Source organism: Muscardinus avellanarius (genome assembly GCF_963383645.1).
Source record: "Muscardinus avellanarius genome assembly, chromosome: 14".
Lineage (NCBI taxonomy): Eukaryota > Metazoa > Chordata > Mammalia > Rodentia > Gliridae > Muscardinus > Muscardinus avellanarius.
Window position 1 is genome coordinate 9909933 of NC_137800.1, and position 20319 is coordinate 9930251.

Genomic DNA, 20319 nt, shown 5'->3' on the forward strand with positions numbered 1-20319 from the left:
AACATGTTTGTTTGTTTGGTTGGTTTTTTTCTCGTGTTTGTATGTGGTTACGAGGGATTGAACCAAGAGGCGTTCTACCTCCAAGCTACACTCCCGGCCCCATTTTTTTATTCTTTATTTTGAAACAGGGTCTCACTGTGTTGCAGAGGGCCTCACTAAGTGCTGAGGCCGTCTGCAAACTGCGATCCTCCTGTCTCAGCCTCCCAAATGCTGGGATTACAAGCGTGTGCCATCACACCTGGCTTTTTCTTTATTTTTGAAACAGGGGCTCACTGCATTGCAAAGGGCCTCACTAAGTAGTAACTGAGGCTGTCCGCAAACCGCGATCCTCCTGTCTCAGCCTCCCAAAAGCTGCGATTACAAGTGTGCGCCACCACGCCCAACTCTGTTTTGGTTTTTTGCTTGTTTGTTTTGTTTTTGGTGGTACGGAGGGTGGAACACAGAGGCTTTCTACCTCCAGGCTATACTCCCAGACTTATTTTTTTATATTTTATTTGGAAACAGGGTCACACTAAGTTGCTGAGAGCCTCACTAAGTAGCTGAGGCTGGCTTCGAACCTGTGCGATCTTCCTGTCTCAGCCTCCCAAATGCTGGGATTAAAGCGTGCGCCACCACACCCAGCTCTGTTTTGTTTTTGAAACAGGGTCTCTCTAGGTTTCCGAGAGGCTCACTAAGTTGCTGCAGCTGGTCTTGAACCTAATATCCTCCCATCTCAGTCTCCCCAGTACTAAGATTACAGGCATGCACTACCAAGCCTAGCAAAACCCAATATATTTAAGATGACTAACAAAGCCATACAGACCCTGGCCCCCCAACACCGCCCATCTCCCCTGGGCTCATCCTGCTGTGGGCCCATCCTGCTGTAGCCTCACTGATCTCTTTTGGAATTTGTCAAATATTCTAGACAGTCTTTTCCTGAAGTCCTCTGCACAACTTGTCCTCCTGCCCAGAACACTTCCCCACACTGCGAGGCCAGCTCCTTCAACACCTCCCGCAGTCTTTGCAGGACTCGCACCTTCTCAGTGGGGTGGCTGTCCACGCACTTCCCCCTCTCTTCTCTGTCCTACCTGCATTTGAAGGCTGCAGCCACCAACACCCAAAATATTATTTAAGATCTTTGTGTATTTCACTTATGGTCGGTCTCTCTCCTCCACCTCCTCCACTAGCAGGCGGCCAGGCAAAAGCAAGTATCATTGCCCGCTTTGTTCACCCCTGTGTCCCCCGAGCCTGGGACAGAGCCTGGCGCGTGTCGAGCTATCCATAAATCCACGGGGGATGGGCGAGTCCCGAGGACGTCTGCCTGTGAGGTCGCTCTGACCATCCTCATCTCTCCATGTCCACAGCGCTCCCTCCTTCTCGCCCTTCATCTTGACTCTGGCCACAGCCACCAAGTGCTCATTCTGCCACTGGACTCTCCCCAACCCTAGGAAACTCTCCACTGTCCTGATGGAACCATTTTTCCAACCGGGCATGGTGGCGCCTGCTTGTAATCTCAATATTTGGAAGGCTGAGATTGGAGGATTGCAAGTTTGTGGTTAGCCTCAAACTTGAGGCCCTGCAAAACTTAGCAAGACCCTGTTTCAAATTAAAGAATAAAAATATTAGGGCTGCCGGGCGTGGTGGCGCACGCTTGTAATCCCTGCACTTGGGAGGTGGAGACAGGAGGATCACGCAGGTTGGAAGCCCCTCACTGGCTCAAGAGACCCTGTTTCCAAATAAAAATATAAAATAGGTCTGGGAGTGTAGCCCAGAGGTAGAAGGGTTTCATTCCCAGTACCACCAAAAAAAAAAAAAAAAAAACTAGGGCTGAGATGTATAATGCCCATGGGTTCAATCCCCAGTACCAACACAAAAAAAATCGAGCCCTGTTATTTCTTCTGAGAACACTATGTCAGACCCTCAAAGAGCAGTACGCTTGTTATTTAAAACATTCCAGGCAACAAAGGAGAAAGCCTTCTATATTCTAAAAGATGTGTAAAACATACTACCCTAATAACACAAGTCTGAAGGTGTAGCTCAATGGCAGAGCATGGGCTTAGCATATGCAAGGCCCCGGGCCCATCCCAGCACCCAAAACAAACAAATAAACAAAAAATCTTGAAAAGAGTCCGTGTAAGGAAAAAAAGAGAAAACAAAGCCACTCCAAAATTTATAGGGAATGTTAGTTACAGCCACACGGGAAGGGGTCATTACCAACCTCACGAAGATGTATGAGGAGGGAGGAAGGGAAGCGGTGGGATCCAGAGGGGAGCACACCGGGTGCTGAGTGGGGTACGTGTGCGTCACTTTGGACCTCACGCTGATGCCTAATTATACTGCACCAAGAAAATCATTTTTAAGGTGGGCATGGTGGCACACTCTTGTAACTCCAGTACTTGGGAGGCTGAGACAGGAAGATCGCAGGTTTGCGGCCAGCTTGAGCTACTTAGTGAGGCCCTCTGCAACTCAGTGAGACCATGTTTCAAAAGAAAGAATAAAGAGCTGGGCGTGGTGGTGCACCCTTGTAATCCCAGCATTTGGGAGGCCCAGGCTGGAGGATCGCACGGTTCGCAGATGGCCTTGGCTATCTATCTTTCTTTCTTTCTTTCTTTCTTTCTTTTTCTTTTTTTTCTTTTTTTTTTTTTTTGGTGGTACTGGGGTTCCTGGAAACCCTTCTACCACTGGGCTACACTCCCAGACTTATTTTATACTTTTTATTTGGAAACAAGGTCTCTTAAGCCAGCACGGCTGGCTTAGAACCTGCGCAATCCGTGCGCCACCACGCCCAGCTCAGCATCAGCTATTTAGTGAGGCCCTTGGCAACTCAGTAAGACCCTGTTTCAAAATAAAGAATAAAATAAAAAAATAAAAAAACAGGGCTGGGGTGTAGTTTGGAGGTAGAATGTCCCTGGGTTCCATCCCCAGTTGGCAAAATTAATTAATTAATTAATTAATTTAAAAAAACAAAGAAAGAACAAAAAAATAGGGCTAGGGGTGTAGCTCAGAGGTAGAATGCCCTGGTTTCCATCTCCAGTACTGCAAAAAAATAAATAAATAAACGTAAATGTCTTTTGTTTAAGCCCCGCAGCCTATGATAATTTATTATAAAAACCTCAAATGACTTAGACAATGATGTACGTCAAGTACAGAAATAATACTGTCATCACATTTCTCTAATCTTAGAAAGGGGTGTCATTCATACTGTCAGGGCTGGCCTGTGTCCAAGCAATATCTGAAGACATTCCTTTTTTTTTTTTTTTATAAAATAAGAAATAAGACATTTCTTTTTTTTTTTAATGATGGACAGAATAGCAGCAGTTCAGGTCACGTTCATAGAGACAAATCAACAGAACAACTTCATAACAACTTCAAAGAGCACACTACGAAAAAAAGCAAAAATCAGAAAAAGTAGGCTGGCTTAGAACCCGCACAATCCTCCATGCGCTACCACGCCCAGCTCAGCCTCGGCTATTTAGTGAGGCTTGAGCCTTGGTGATAAAATGAGAAGAAATAATCAAGTAATAATCAAGAATAATCAAGTAATAACCGGAAAGCAATTCAGTACATCACAGTGTTTAAGAAGCTCACTGGTCACATAGTCCTGGATTCAAATCCTGCCTCTCACATCTTATTAGCAAGTTGCTTTACACGTTTCTTTTACCTTCAGATATTCTTTTGCAAAATAAAAATAACAGTAGCACCTACTTTAAGCAGAGTCAGCATAGGGCTTATAAAATAGTACACATGGAGCATCTAGAACAGGCCTACTCCATAGGAAAATAAAAAGCTCAGCAGGATAGGCAATTTTATTCTGCCTACTAAATAGGTGTGTGTGGGGGGTGCTGAGGACGGAACCCAAGCCCTTGATCACGCGGGTGGAGCGCTTTACCCCCGAGCCACAGCCCCAACTCCCTAAATTGTACCTTTTAGTTCACGACACATCACTGGCAGCCTAACTGAGCCACAGGATGGTGTAGTGGAAGAAATACCACTTCACAGAAGAAGAAATACAAGGGACCAATAAATATACGGAAAAATGTTCAACAATATTAGCAATCAGGGAGGCGCAAATCAAAACGACGCTGAGATTCCATCTAACCCCAATTATGACAGCAATCGTCAAGAAGTCCAAGAACAATAAATGCTGGCGAGGCCGTGGGCAAATAGGAACTCCTCTACGCTAATGGTAGAATTGCAAATTAGTGCAGTCATTATGGAAATCAGTGTGGAGCTCCTCAGAAAATTAGAAATGGATACACCATGTGATCCAGCTATATCTTTTCTACTTCTTTTATTTTTTTGTGGTACTGGGAATTGAACTTAGGGGCATTCTACCTCCAAGCTACACCCCCAGCCCTAGTTTTTATTCTTTATTTTGAAACAGGGTCTCACTAAGTTGCAGGTGCCTCTCTAAGTAGCTGAGGCTGGTCATGAATTTGCGATCCTCTTGTCTCAGCCTCCCAAGCACTAGGATTACAACCGTTCTCTACCACACCCACCTTCTAGGTATCTTTCCAAAAGGATTGAAATCAGAATATTATAGTGAGTACATGCATATCCATGTTTATAGCACCACAATTCACAGTAATCAAATCATAAAATCAACCTTGGTGTCCATCAAAAGATAAAGGAAGTAAGCCAGGTGTGGTGGCGCATGCTTGTAATCCCAGCATTTGGGAGGCTGAGACAGGAGGATCGGGGTTCATGGACAGCCTCATTTACTTAGAGAGGCCCTTTACAACTCAGTGAGACCCTATTTCAAAAAAAAAAAGAATAAAAAATTAGGCTGGGGGTACAGCTCGGAGGTAGAATGCCCTTGGGTTCCATCCCCATTACCACAAAAAAGGTAAATTGATTAAAAAATTATAGGGCATACACACAATGGAATTCTACTCAGCAATAGATAAGAACAACATATGTCATTTTCAGGAAACTGAAAGGAAAGAAGGAAAGAAGGGAGGGAGGGAGGGAGGGAGGGAGGGAGGGAGGGAGGGAGGGAGGGAGTGACAGACTAGGTTAGCCTTGGCTCAAATCTTAAGTTTACATACTTACTAAATAGAAAGACCTTAGAAATCAGGTTATTAAATATCACTAAATATGTTTCCTTATTTGCAGAAAAGAAATAATGCCTATATCAAAGGCTATTGAGGAAATATTTTAAGTTATAGATTCTGCACACTCTAAAGTCTAGAATCTAGAATAGAAAGGCACATTCTAGCCTTAAGCAATGCCTCATAAATAGCAAGGTTTTCTGGGGTGGGACTGCAGTGGGACTGAGAGAAGAAACCTCCATCCTAACATCCTCCTCGAAATTCAAGTGTGTGTGTGTGTGTGTGTGTGTGTATGTGTGTGTGTGTGTGTGTGTGTGTGTGTGTGTGTGTGTGTGTTGAAGCCAGGCCTCACACATGCTGGGTAAACTTTTTTTTTTTTGGTGGTACTGGGGGTGGAAACCCAGGGGATTTCTACCTCCGGGCTATACTCCCAGACCTATTTTATATTTTATTTGGAACAGGGTCTCACTAAGTTGCTGAAAGCCTCACTAAGTAGCTGAGGCTGGGGTCGAACCTGTGCGATCCTCCTGTCTCAGCCTCCCAAGCACGGGGATTACAAGCGTGCGCCACCATGCCCAGCTGCTGGGTAAACTTTCTACCACTAATCTTCAGCCCTTTTCTTTTAAGACAGGACTTATCTAAGTTTCCTGAAATCATAATCCTTCTGCCTCCACCTCCCAAGGAACTGTTATCACAAATGTGTGCTACTGTGTCCAATCGAATGTGTGATCAATTCCAGTTTTTCTCCTTTCTCAAGGAAGGAGGGAGAGATACTTGCATCAAGGGACTCCTCTGACTATCTAGCCTGTCTTTATCAGGGCTGGAAAACTGGCTGGCCAACCCCTGATTGTCATGCCCTGGAGCCAAGAGTGTGAACTATGCAACATTAGAAAGGTCAGGACCAGCCGGGTGTGGTGGCGCACGCTTGTAATCCCAGCATTTGGGAAGGTGAGACAGGAGGATCTGGGTTCGTGGCCAGCCTCAGCTACTTAGTGAGGCCCTTTGCAACTCAGTGAGACCCTGTTTCAAAATAAAGAATAAAAGCCGCGTGTGGTGGCGCACGCTTGTAGCTTGCAATCCCCGCACTTGGGAGGCTGAGACAGGAGGAACGCGCAGGTTCGAAGCCAGCCTCAGCTACTTAGTGAGGCTCTTGGCAACTTAGTGAGACCCTGTTTCCAAATAAAATATAAAATAGGTCTGAAAGTATAGCTTGGAGGTACAAAGCCTCTGGATTCCACCCCCAGTACCACCAAAAAAATAAAGAAATAATAAAAAATAAAAAAATTTAAAAGTAGGTAGGGCTGAGGGTGTAGCTTGGAGGTAGAATGCCCCTGGGTTCCATCCCCAGTTAAAGAAAGAAGAAAGAAAGAAAGAAAGAAAGAAAGAAAGAAAGAAAGAAAGAGAGAGAGAGAGAGAGAGAGAGAAAGAAAGAAAGAAAGAAAGAAAGAAAGAAAGGAAGAAAGAAAGAAAGAAAGAAAAAAGAAAACAAGGCTAGGGGGTGTCGCTCAGAGGTAGAACACCCCTGGGTTCAATCCCCAGAACGGAAAAAAAAAAAAAAAAAAAGGAAATTCAGTCACAGGCTGCAGCAGGATAAGCCTAGAGGACATCAGGCTAAGTGGATTAAGCCAGTGGCTAAGGACAAACCCCGCAGGGTTCCACTTCTCTGCATAGTCAAAACCCACAGAGACAGAAAGGAGGAGGGTGGCAGCCAGGAGCTGAGGGAGATGGGTGTGGTTGGTCATGGGTAGAGTTTCAGTTTTGCAAGAAAAAGTTCTGGTGATCTGTTTGCGTGACAATATACACATTCTTAGCACTACTGAACTGTACATTTAAAAATGGCTGAGATGGGATCTTTTATTTGGTTCATTTTAGCCCTAATCATTTTTCCCCCAATTTAACCGGTTACACAATTAGTTCAATCAGCAGTTGGGAGCCAGATGTGGCCACATGCGTGGCACTTGTAGTCCTTGAACTTGGGAGGCCGAGACAAATGGATCACGGGTTCAAGGCCAACCTCAGCAACTTAGTGAGACCCTCAACAACTTAGTGAGACTGGGGGTGTAGCTCACAGGCAGATGCCTCCTGGGTTCAATCCATAGTACCAAAAATAAATAAACAAATAAATTCAAGGGAATCAAGACCAACCAATCATTTGGATTACCATTATTTCTTTCCCATCCAAAATTGCCTCCTACCTCGGATTTCCTCCTTATGAGCTCAGGTGGGTCTTAGGATTTTTTAAATCCTGAACATACAAATGGTCACATTTGTATCTCCTCTTTTGAACCAGAGAAGCATCTAAAGTTCTATTGCCTTTGTTCTGGGCTCCATTCTAAACCTCCACCACACATCCACTGACGAGACATCCTCCCCCACCCCCACAGGTTAGCCTATTATCAAACAAGAATCACTGGGGACAGCTTGGGTATTGGTCATTCACATAGGGCTAGACTACTGTGATTACTGGGGTTTCTCGGTAGCTAAGATTAACACGAGGGAGGAATTTTGAATGGGAGAAGAAAGACCAAAGGGAAAAGACAGCAGTTTCAGAGCAGGTTGCCCTTTGGAGGGGGAGAGATCTAGACAGGCATCCTCGGAGGATGGGGTGGGGATGGTGCTGGACACAATGGCGGCAACAGAGCACTGGGGCCCAGGGTGGGCGCGAATCAGCATGGGGGAAGGAAATGCTAGAGAGCATCTTAGGCTTAGAGACTGTCTAAATCACTTCTGTGCTTCTATAACAGAATGCCTGAGGCTGGGTCATTTATAATGAACTGATATTTATTCGCTCATGGTTTGGAGGTCTAAGATCAAGAGGCCACATGTGGTGAGGGTCTTCTTCATTGTGACGGACCACAGCAGAAGGTATGACATGACTGGAAGAGAGAAAGAGGGGCGCACACGGTCCCACGCCCTTTCATAATCAGCTCTAATCTGTGCGTGAGGGAGGAGCCTCCCACAGGCCCCGCCTCCCAGCACTGTTGTCTTGGGCGTTAACTTTTTAGCATGTTTCTGAAAACACATTTGAGCCCTTGGAGTGAGGCCACCAAGCTCAGCAGTGCTCTGTAAAGACCACCCACTGGCACCAGCCCTAGAGAAGGGCTCTTCCCTGTCGCTCTAGCCCGCCTGGGTTGTTTGCTGTAGAAGGGCCTGGAAGGCCCCTCCCTGGAGGGCATGTTCATGATCCAGTATCACTGGCTGAGTAGCTGACTGGCTAAACCATGTTAGCTCCATGGGTAGGAGGAAGGGCATTCCTAGGAGGGACGAAAGAGGTTGAGAACCCATGGGCACCGGCTAGGGAGAAGTGGGCCAACCACTACGGTGCTGATGTTGACTGTCCTACAAGGTTCATACACAAAGTGGAAATACCAGCAGGTGCTGTGAACCTTGAAGAGGTGTGGTCTTAGAGGAGACCCCTAAGTCGTCATCGGAAGTGTGCCCTCAAAAAGGATTGATGTCTCTACCTAACTCTGCTTCCTGGCTTAATATGTAATCATCTCTCTCTCTCTCTCTCTCTCTCTCTCTCTCTCTCTCTCCACACACACACACACACACACACACACACACACACACACAGTCACTGTGATATGATATCCCACCATCACTATGGGGTTGTTGACTCTTGGACCCAAACTTCCAAAACCAAGAGCCAAAGCAAACCTCTTCACTTCACATGTAGCCTGCTCAGGCACATCATTGCGGTGAGAGGATGCTGACTATGCATCAGGGGAGCTGCCCTCTGCTCTCTATTCCAAGAGGCTGAGTCCTTCACAAATGGTAATCAGTGCAACCTCACTGCAGCCCAAAGAGGATCTCTGGAAGGACACAGAAAGAGAGAGTGAGAGGACAAAGAGAATCCTTCCTTGGCCACAGCCACTGGGCTGGTTCTTGACCTTCGCCCAGGTCAAGCCACACCCATTGCTCCCTGGCGCAGGCCTGCCCACACTCCGCAGGCTCTTTCATCGAAGTCCCTACAAATGGATCTACTGAACCTCACATCTCCCATGAGCCACGTGGCTGAGGAAGCCTGTCCCCTTCCTTCCCAAAGCCTTGTGAAAGGATCCGGAAGACTCCTGTGTGGCAGGTGAGCAAAACCACATTGGCCCAGACACTCACAGCTCCTGCAACACAGACTCCAGGGAGGAGAGAGAGCCCAAGTCAGGGTGCCCAGGGCTTCCAGGGGGATCGTGCTAAGATGCTGGCAGCCACCCCGCTCATGCTCATTAGCTAAAACCTAAGCAGTCACCACTCAGTTGTCAAGATGGCAGACCCAACGAAGCTTTTAGAAATCAGCATTATTATACCCATATACACATATGCACACTGACTGCCTCTTCTGTCTTATGGACATGAAATTATGCAAACATTGTTAAGTACCAATCCAGGTAAACATTTGTCATACATTACAAAGTCCCATAGGAGTATCAGGGCACAGTGGTGCACATCTGTAATCCCAGCTGCTCAGAAGGTTAAGTCAAGAGGATCATGAGTTTGAGGTCAGCCTGGGAAACTTAGCAAGAACTTGTCTCAAAATAAAAAATAAAAAGGACTGGAGTTGTGGTTCAGAGGTAGAGCATGCCTGAATGCAATCCCCAATACTAGGGGGAAAAAATCCCTGCTGGGCCTGGTGGTGAACACTTGTAATCCCAGCATTTGGGAGGCAGAGACCAGAGGATCATGGTTTGTGGATGGCCTCAGCTACTTAGTGAAGCCCTTAGCAACTCAGTGAGACCCTGTTTCAAAAAAAAAAAAAAAAAAAAAAAAAAAGATAAGCCGGGCATTCCAGAGACTGAAACAGGAGGGTCAAGGCTGGCAGACGGCCTCAGCTACTTAGTGAGGCCTTTTGCAACTCAGTGAGACCCTGTTTCAAAATAAAGAATAAAAGCCGGGCGTGGTGGCGCACACTTGTAATCCCGGGCTTGGGAGGCGGAGACAGGAGGATCCGAAGTCAGCCTCGCTGGTTTAAGAGACCCTGTTTCCAAATACAAATTATAAAAATAGGTCTGGGAGTGTAGCCCAGAGGTAGAAGGGCTTCCAGGAACTCCAGTACAACCAAGAAAAAGAAAGAAAAAACACAAAATAAAGAATAAAAAATAGGGCAGGGGTCAAATGCCCCTGGTTCCATCCCCAGATCCGAAAAAAAAAAAAAAGATTAAAAACTAGGGCTGAAGGTGTACCTTGGAGGTACAATGCCCCTGGGTTCCATCCACAATACCACCAAAAAAAAAAAAAAAAAAAAGTCCCCATACCCCATACAAACATTCCTAATGTGATAATGTGCTACACTGTGCCAAAATTCAGGAAGGGCTACAAAAAGACCAGGTCAGAATCACTCTCTACTGTGTGTGTGTGTGTGTGTGTGTGTGTGTGTGTGTGTGTGTGTGTGTTACTGGGGGTGGAACCCAGGGGCCTTCTACCTCCGGGCTATACTCCCAGACTTATTTTTTAATATTTTATTTGGAAACAGGGTCTCACTACGTTACTGAGAGCCTCACTAAGTAGCTGAGGCTGGCTTCAAACCTGTGCGATCCTCCTGTCTCAGCCTCCCAAGTGCGGGGATTACAAGTGTGCGTCCCCACGCCTGGTTTCACTCTCTACTATTAATAGCCTGGGAATAGAAGCAAATATTGGTTTGCAGACGCTCTTGGATTTGATTTTCAGGTGGGTATTTTTCTCTTCAAGTCTCCCCTCTGTATGCCCTTGGGTTACAATTTAGATTTTTTATTAAATTTAGCATCTGGATATGGCAGTACATGCTTGTAATCCCAGGAGGAATGCACTGACATGCTTAGGAGCTGAGACAGGAGGATTACAGGTTCAAGGACACCCTCAGCAACTTAGTGAGGTCCTGTTTCAAAACAAAAACAGGGCCGGGATGGGGGGTAGCTTAGAGATAGAATTACCCTGTGTTTGATTCCCAGTACAAAAGAAAAAAGTTTGGGTGTGTCTGTAGTCCTAACGCTCATACATCTAAGAGTAGCGGCCCTTCACCCCTGACCTCTGGCCTGCCATTCTTTAATGAGCTCTTCCTTTTCTCCAGGTGTCTTTCTGCTCCAGCCAGGACATTAGAGTTACCAATGAGCTTGCCTACTTGAGAATGTTCACAACCATGATGCTACATGATCCCAGCCTCACACCGTATACTCAAGAGGTCAGTACTGCACCCACTTGGCTTTCAGTGTAAGGCACGTGTGTGTGTGTGTGTGTGTGTGTGTGTGTGTGTGTGTGTGTGTGTGTTACTGGGGGACTGAACCCAGGGGCATTTTACCTTCAAGTTATACTTCCAGTCCTTTTTAATCTTTTTGTTTGTTTGTCTTGCGGTACAGAGGATGGAACCCAGGGGCATTCTACCCCAGAGCTACACCCCTAGTCCTATTTTTTATTCTTTATTTTGAAACAGGTTCTCACTCAGTTGCAGACGGCTTCACTAAGTAGCAGAGCCTGTCCGCGAACAGTGATCCTCCTGTCTCAGCCTCCCGAACGCTGGGATTACAAGTGTGCGCCACCAGGGTAGCTTCTTTGTTGTTTTTTTTTAAACAGGGTCTCACTAGGTTGCTGAGGATTTTGCTAAATTGCTGAGGCTAGTCTTGAACCTGCAATCCCCCTGTCTCAGCCTCTCAAGTACTGGGATTATAGGCATGTGCCACCATACCCAGTTGCCTCATAGTAGAAAATGGATCTGACATAAGTTAAGGTGGGGTTCGGATGGATGGGTGTAAATTAAGGGATAAGTTGCTTTGCCTTTTGAAAATCACGGCAAATGATTTATTTTTCCTAGAGTTGGTCCTGTGAATGCCAAAAGCTACAATACTCTAGGCCACATCAGAAATCAGTAACATCCTGCTTCCACTATGATCACCAGCTCTTAATTGTTCTCCAGTGCTCTTGCTGTAAGCACAGAACCCTAATGCTCAGTTAATGCTTTGGGAGTCCCTGGGAATATGTGTAGGCCACTCCCGACTTCTCTTTTTGAAAGAAAGCCTCTGGATTTATTAATTGATTGATTGATTGATTGTGCAGGGGATTGAACCCAGCGTCATTCTACTTCCAAACTATACCCCCGTCCTTTTATTTTTATTTATGTATTTATTCATGTATTTATTTATTTTGGAAACAGGGCCTTGCTAAGTGGCTGCAGCTGTCCTTGAACCCCCGACCCTCCTGCCCAGCCTCCCAAGTACTTGGGATGGCAGGTGCACACCACCTGCCTGGCTTTAACTTTTTTTTTTTTTTTTTAATGACTAACCTTCTTCCCACCCTGGAGGGCCAGGCCCACAACAAGCATTCAGTAAAAGATCATTCACTGATTTCTCATCTTTACTATGGGTGTGGGAGAAACCACAGCAAACACGTGTTAAAACATTTTGCACTGCAAGCGATCCGTTGAGAAATCAAGGCTGGGGGGGGGGGGGGGAATCGTGCACACTTGTACAGGCTGCCCCAGGAGGGGAATTTCGCGTGAGAAGGCCGCCGCACTTTAAAGGCGCACTGCTCAGATTTGCCAACGTTAAACATTTTCTAAAATCGAGGTTGACCAAACTAGCCTTCTTTGTCTCCCCGGCGACACACGAGGAGGAGTCCAGCCTTCAAGTGCGGGGCGATTTTCCTTTGCTTTTCTTTTTTCTCCCCCCTCTTTGAACAAAATCCACGTGGTCCCTCCCACGCAGGGCAGGGAGGCCCCGAGACACTTGGGCGGAACTTTGTCTCCACACGGGCTATTTAGGAGCCTCTGGGTGTCCTGGGGTGACTGCTGGGTGCGGGAGGCGAGGCTGGCGAGGTTCTCCGCCGCGGTCCGGGAGGCGCTGGCCATGGTCCTGACCTCCGGGCTCCGGACCGGAGTGCGCAGGGCGCCGGAGGAGGTCCGACCGCGAGGGCCGCCCGAGCCTGGCCCCTCCCGACCCCCGGGAGCCCGCGGGCCCGCGCGCTCGCCCACCCCAGCGCGCTCCGAGCCGCATGGAAAAAGGGTGGGGCACCCAGCCACAGCTGCAAACGCCAGCCACCCGGCGGATTTCAGAAGAATGGAGCCGAGGTCCACCCCAACCCCCCTGCGACGCCGCAGCCGGGGATCGGCCTGCCCTTCCCGCCCACCCGCACCCCCACCTCCAGGACCCGGGAGGCAGCCTTTGTGGGCGCACCGCCGCCCACCGCCGAGCCCCCCCAGCCCGCCGCACCGCGCGCACAGGGGGCGGGCAGGGTGGGTGCGCGTGCAGATGCGGGCGGGGGTGCCGGGTCCTCCACCGAGGTGGAAGGGGGCGCGGAGGGGCGCCCCCCCATACCAACCTGGTCGTAGATGTTCTGCAGGGCTTCCTTGCCCGAGGCCCGCCGGATCTCCACCTTCCGGCCGTATTCAACAGATGGCTCCCCGCCGGCACGCGGGCCCAGGCGGGAGTAGGGCGACTGCGGGTCGGGGCCCAGGTGGGCGACGTCCCGCTGCTGGGCCACCACCTGCCCCGAGCCCCGGCCCACCGACAGCGAGTCGAAGTCGATGGTCTTGTTCTCCGAGGACCCTTCCACCGGGCAGAACATGCCACAGAATTTCTGCCGCGGTTTGGGGCTGCCGGAGCCCAGGTTTTTAAAAAAGGCAGGGACCTCTTCGTCCTCTGCCGCCTTCCCGGAATTCTTCCTCTCGGCCATGGTGCGGGGGCTCGGGGAGGGTCCTCTCCGTCCGTGCGTCCGTCTGCGGGTCCCCAAGTCTCCCTCCCCGGTGCACCAGCCCCTCGCTGCGGCCGCGCCCGCTCTCCGCTCGCCGCAAGGTGCACAGAAAGGAAAGGAAGGGGGCTGGGAGCGGGCCCCGCGGCCCCTCCCCCTGACCCGCGGCCTCCCCCTGCCCACGCCCCGCCGCCCGCGGGAGCCAGCCACAAAGTTGGGTGCGCAGGGCGGCGGCGGCTGCGGAGCCCGGCGCGGGGAGGAGCGAGGCGGGGAGGGGGCCGCGAGGGGGCGGCGCGCCCAGCCCGCGCTCCGGAAGTGAAGCGGCCAGACCGCGGGCTAATGGATGCGCGGCGGCCTCCTGGACCGCTCTCGGCGCCAGGGTGAGTCTGGGGGGCAGGGATGTGGGCGCAGCCCCCCGCCGCCTGCACCTGCCGGCCCCGGCGCCTCCCCCGCCGCAGTGCAGAGCCGGGCGGGGGCGAGGGCGCACCGAGGGGGCTCCCGCCCCTGCGCCCGGTGTGGGATGACGGATGGGGAGGGTCCCGCGGGCTGCGCGGGGACGCTCAGCCCCCGGGATGGCTAGGGGGTCGGGGGTGCGGGCAGCGCGGGCCGGAGACAGCCATCCGAGCGCCCGCCTGCCTCGGCGCCTGGGCGGACTGCAGGGAGTGGAGAGGAGAGGAGAGGGCGCTGGGCGCAGCCACAGTGGTTGGGGGGTGGGGCGCACAATATGGCGGGGGGAAATGCAGAGAGGGGCGTTGCAAACGAGAGGGGCGATTGAACGCGAGGGAGACGGACATAGGCCTCGAGTTTGTGGGAGCCGTCTGCAAATCCCAGCCCCGCGCTGCGACTTACAGGGACTGGGTGCCCAGCCTCTCCATTGCCTGAGGTCTCAACACCACATCCACCCCCACTGTTCCCGTAATGCCTGGAGTCTCCCCACTATCACCACCAACAATGAAAAGGTGAGGGGTCCGCAGATTGCAGCCCACACCCTAAATAAAGCGCCGGGCCTCGCGCCCCGCCCGGCCCCCTCCTCCTCCCCGCGGCGCACTGCGCCAGGGCCGCGGGGTTTCTGCAGGTTGACAGCTGCCCTCCCCGGGGCTAAGCGCAGCGCATCCCGAGAAGAGGAGGCAGGGTGCGGGCTGCCAGGGAGAGCTGGGCACTGGAGGGCCGAGCAGGGAGAGGTGTGTGGCGACTTGGAGTGTCCACGTGGATCCCCGGGGCCTTTTGGTGTGTGTAGTAATTCGACCTCTACGGCCCCCTCTTTGGCTGTCCCCATCCACGGTCTCTGGTCGAGCGCAGCCCCGCCTCTTTCCACAGTGGCAAAGCCTGCAGAGCCGATGCCCGCCCATCCTCGGGCGCTCGGGAGGGAGGTCTGAGCATGCTCCGTAGCCGGGGTGGGTTGGGGCTGGAAGAGGCCCTCGCTCAGCGAAGTGTAACCAAGAATTCAGTCGCATTGGCAGCCCACGCCCCAGGAAGGATTAAATGCGGGTACCGACCCGCCTCCCAATGGTGAGGGATAATCGATCCATGGAGTTAAATTTGGAAGGCAGGAAGTCACAGTTTGAAGATGAGCCCGCCATCGTAGGTGAGGAGTCTGGCCAAGAAGAGTCTGGCGAGGAAGGAGCGGAATGCACCTGTGGCTGGTGCACCTGCCGGCCTGAGCCAGAGGCCGGTGTGGGACTTAGCACCAGATGCACTGTGTCTACATGAATGACATCATTCCTAAACACCACTGCCCTGTGAGATGAGCGCTTCATCATCCTGCTTTCCAAGTTAGGAAACAGGTTTAGAGAGGTGGAGGGTTATGCCCCAGAGCTGGAAACCTAGCAAGCTGGCCCAAGAAGTCCAAGTCTTCACTTCAAAGCCTGACTCCTTTTCCAGATGGGGCCCCCTTTATGTGAGAAAATAAAAAGTTCTTAGCGTGTTTTCATATCCAAATATTTCTGTTTGTGTGTGGCCCTGCTAGATATCAAAAGCAAGCCAGGCGTGTGGCACACACTTGTAATCCCAGCACTCTGGAGGCTGGGACTGGAGGATTCCAGGTTTGCGGACAGCCTCAGCTACTCAGTGAGGTCCTTTGCAACTCAGTGAGACCCTGTTTCAAGATAAAGAATAAAAAATAGGGCTGGGGATGTCTCTCGGAGGTAGAATGCCCCTGAGTTCCATCTCCAGTACTGCAAAAAAAAAAAAGAAAGAAAGAAAAAATATCAAAAGCATTTCATAGCCAGGCGTGTGGCACACACCTGTAATTCTAATACTTGGGAGGCTGAGACAGGAGGATACAGGTTTAAGGACAGCATCGGCCACTTGGCAAGATGCTTTGTTTTCAAGTCAAAAGTAAAATAGGGTGGGTAGAATGCCCCTGGGTTCAATCCCCAGTAACACACACACACACACACACACACACACACACACACACACACACACGTTTCATTTAATTGAAGATCATTGCACGTAGGGACCCCATTGTGTGAAAGACCGCTTAGACAAAGCCTGACTTCCTCACGACAGCTTTTCTGTAGACCTGGGAGGTGTTTCTTTCTGGACATTCAGTGTCTTTTTATATCCCGGTGCCCTCTAAATTGTTCAACAAGGAGGAAGGTCATTCCATATTTTTGAGGGAAACTGAGGCTTGTAGAGGTCAAGGGTCCTTGGGGCTTACAGGGAGAGTGGGCCAAGCTTTTGCCCTCCTGACTCTCTGGCACTGTAGTGCAGCCTTCGGCAGTGCCCAGAAGGACCTGGAGCTATGCTGGCGCCAGAGCAGCGTCTGCCATGGACACCGTTTGGACTAATGGGGGTTTTCAGGCCAAGGGTGACACCGTATATGCCCTAACAAGCACTCCATACTGTCACTGGGGGGTACCCTCATTCAAGGAATAGCGTGGTTTTGATCAACAACAGACCCCATATACTACAGTGTCCCCATACGATAATATCTCCAAAATGACGTAGTAGCCGTCCTCGTGTGTGTAACGATGGTGTTCACACAAAGATCAAGTGGCCTAATGCACAAGCCCTCAAGCCATCTCATGGCTAAGTCACTGGGACTGTCGCAGGACGCCTCCCCTTTCATTCTCCGATGGCCCCAGGCTCTCGGAACAAGCGTCTTGGTAGATGTGTCTCCTGCCTTTTTCCTTTTTCTCAAATGACCCGTTCAAGTTCACAAGCTAGGAAGAAAGTGTTGCATCGGCAAGTTCCCATTCCTAGCCAAAGACTCGCCACTCTGCGCCCTTGCTAACCTTCACTTAACTTCACCATGACAAGGGGGGATTGACTCATAGTTCCAGACTTAATTTATTTGGCCCTGAGATTTTACTTTTGTGTTACACTTATTTTCAAATGTTTGAATGGTTTGCAGTTGGATTTTTTTTTTTTAGTAATCAAAAAAGTGCACTTTTTTCCAGGCTGGTGCAAGCCTACAATCCCAGTACTTGAGAGGCTGAGGAGGATCGCAGGTTCAAGGACAACCTCTGCAATGCCACAGGACTCTCAGCAACCTAGAGAGATCCTGTTTCAAAAAACAAAATATAAGCCGGGCGTGGTGGCGCAGGCTTGTAATCCCCGCCCTTGGGAGTCTGAGACAGGAGGATCGCGCAGGCTTGAAGCCAGCCTTAGCTGGCTTAAGAGACCCTTTTATTTTCCAAATAAAAAATATATAAAATAGGCCTGGGAGCGTAGCCCGGAGGTAGAAGGACCCTGGGTTCCATCCCCAGTACCACCAAAAATAAAAAATAAAAAAAATAAAAGGGCTAGGGGTATAGCTTGGAGAAAGAATGCCCCTGGGTTCAATCCCCAGTATCCCAACACACACAAAAGTAGAGTAGCCCTATCATTTTAAGAAGATGTCATTAAATTGTGATAGATTGTTATTTTTTGCATCCTCTATTGGATTGTCATAATTTTGAGTAAGTATGCTAATCATTATCACTGGATATTAGTTAGGCATTAAAAAAACCATGATATTCTTATTTATGTGTAATAGGGCGGCTTGCTTTGCCTGGAGCTAAGACTCATACACACCATCGGATGGAGGTGGGTGACTTCCTCTGCTAGAAGCTGAATAGAAGAGCCGACTCTCACGGGACATTCTGGAACATGTAAACAGGTATCTCGCTGCGATTGATTTCACCTTTCATGTGTCAAAGATTGCATGTGTATGTGTGCTGCTAGAAATCGAGACCAGGGCCTCGAGCATGTTAGGCCAACATGCTAGCTCTGAGCTCCCAAGGCAAAGATCTTGGATTCTGCCCCTAGCAAAGACTGGACATTAACAGCAGGTTTCAGGAGTGCATGGTGGGGAAATTAGGTTGCAGTAGAATTTCCAGGGGAAAATAATAAAATCACAGCAAAGGAGTCTAACAGAAGGAGGGAGACGCAGGTATAGTGTGAGGCAGACCCCCAGTCTACCCCCAGCTTCACCCCAAGCTAGAGTATGGGTCTTCCCAGGGCAGAGTGGGCTGTGTGGCCAAAATGACTATTATTGCGGGCGTGGTGGCGCACGCTTGTAATCCTAGTACTTGGGAGGCTGAAACAGGAGGATCGTGCAGGTTCGAAGCCGGCCTCAGCTACTTAGTGAAGCTCTCAGCAACCTAGTGAGACCCTGTTTGCAAATAAAATAAATTAAATAAGTCTGGGAGTGTAGCCAGGAGGTAGAAAGCCCCTGGGTTCCATCCCCAGTACCACAAAAAAAAAGAGAAAAGAAAGAAAGAAAGAAAGGAAGGGAGGGAGGGAGGGAGGGAGAGAGGAAACAAAGAAAGAAGGAAGGAAGGAAGAAAGGACGGACGGACTATTATTTCACCAGGAGTTCAAACCACCTACTGTGCACTTTCTCCAGGAGTTCCGGGCCTTAGAGGCAAAGTATCGGAGACCAGGAGACAGTGGGGAACACAGATCTTCCGGGCGCCTCAACAGTCAGAGAAGAGTCCCCGTCACGTGGCTGCCAGAGTCGGGGAGAAAAATAGCGTCAAGCGACTGCATAGCCACGCCGTGCCGCCGGTGTAGCTGTGACCTGACCCACCACTGGGCAGGCACCGGTTATTGGTCCCAAAGGCGACACGGTTCCTTGGGGAGAGACCTAGCCTGGGACCTTCTCCGGTAGGCTTGCGTTTAGAAGTGCGTCCAGGTGTGTACAGCCTAAGGCATCCTAAGCAGGCGATACCTGCACTGCCAATTGCTCCCGTAGAGAGTGTGTGGGTCAGGGCTGGGGACCATGGCGGTGGCACTGTTAGAGGACTGGTGCAGGATCATGAGCGTAGACAGTCAGAAGTCGCTGATGGTGACGGGCATCCCAGCAGACTGTGAGGAGGCCGAGATCCAGGCTGTCCTGCAGGAGACTTTAAAGTCTCTGGGCGGGTACAGACTGCTTGGCAAGATATTTCGGAAGCAGGAGAACACCAATGCCGTCTTGTTAGAGCTGATGGAGGAGACTGATGTCTCGCTGATCCCCAGTGAGGTCCAGGGAAAGGGGGGAGTCTGGAAGGTGATCTTTAAGACCCCCAACCAGGACACTGAGTTTCTTGAAAGACTGAACCTCTTTCTAGAAAAAGAGGGGCAGACGGTCTCGGGTATGTTCCGAGCCCTCGGGCACGAGGGGGTGTCTCCCACCACGGTACCCTGCATATCGCCAGAGTTACTGGCCCACCTGTTGGGACAGGCGATGGCCCATGCCCCCCAGCCCCTGCTGCCCATGAGATACCGGAAGCTGAGAGTGTTTTCAGGGAGTGCTGTGCCTGCCCCAGAGGAAGAGCCTTTTGAGGTCTGGTTGGAACAAGCCACTGAGATCGTCAGGGAGTGGCCAGTCCCAGAGGCAGAAAAGAAAAGATGGCTGGTGGAGAGTCTGCGGGGCCCCGCCCTGGACCTCATGCATATAGTGCAGGCCGATAATCCATCCATTGGAGTGGAAGAGTGTCTAGAGGCCTTTAAGCAGGTGTTTGGGTGCATAGAGAGCCGCAGGACCTCCCAGGTGAGGTATCTGAAGACTTACCAGGAGGAGGGGGAGAAGGTCTCAGCCTATTTGCTGCGGCTGGAAACCCTGCTCCGGAGAGCTGTGGAGAAAAGGGCCATCCCCAGGAATATCGCGGACCAGGTCCGCCTGGAGCAGGTCATGGCGGGTGCCAATCTCAGCAATGTCCTCTGGTGTCGGCTGAGGGAGCTCAAGGATCAGGCCCCGCACCCCAGCTTCCTGGAGTTGATGAAGGTAATCCGGGAAGAAGAGGAGGAAGAGGCCTCTTTTGCAAATGGGAATATTGAGGAGCCGGAGGAAAGGAGTGCCTCTGGCCGCTGGGATAATGAGGGAGACAATTAAAACTAGCTAGGAACAGCGCCCCCAGCAGGCAACCTGGGGACATTCACTTGACATTCACTTTATGATATGTCTTTCTTTAATGGACTAGATTGAAATCAAGGCATTAGAGCCAAGTCTTGATTTTTCTAAGAAAAAAAAATCCTGGAGTTTCTTAGACCCTAAGTACATGATTAATAAATAAACGAGCATATTCCAAATATTAGAAAATGAGCCTAAAAGAATCTGAAACACCCATACTTCTAATTTTCTTTAAATACCCCAAATAGACTAATGTTTACCTATACCGTAGAAGGATTTAGGGGAAAAAATAGCTGTTGTAATAAGCATGGGAAATGA

The 20319-nt window shown here is 50.1% G+C and overlaps 2 protein-coding genes across 2 annotated transcripts in view; one reads left to right on the plus strand and one right to left on the minus strand.

Moving 5' to 3' along the window:
• Positions 1-13664, minus strand: part of DPYSL2 (dihydropyrimidinase like 2) — a gene marked incomplete at both ends in the record, with an annotated part of 102018 nt that extends 88354 nt beyond the window's left edge. Inside the window, one exon of the mRNA XM_080709862.1 lies at positions 13311-13664. Within this exon, the coding sequence (XP_080565988.1) occupies positions 13311-13664 (354 nt within the window). The remainder of the gene's footprint in view (positions 1-13310) is intronic.
• Positions 13665-18888: 5224 nt separating this feature from the next.
• Positions 18889-19983, plus strand: PNMA2 (PNMA family member 2; the record flags this gene model as incomplete). The annotated part of the gene is made up of 1 exon (XM_080710204.1): positions 18889-19983. One exon carries the CDS (start codon positions 18889-18891, stop codon positions 19981-19983), a length of 1095 nt encoding a protein of 364 aa, XP_080566330.1.
• Positions 19984-20319: the final 336 nt, after the last annotated feature.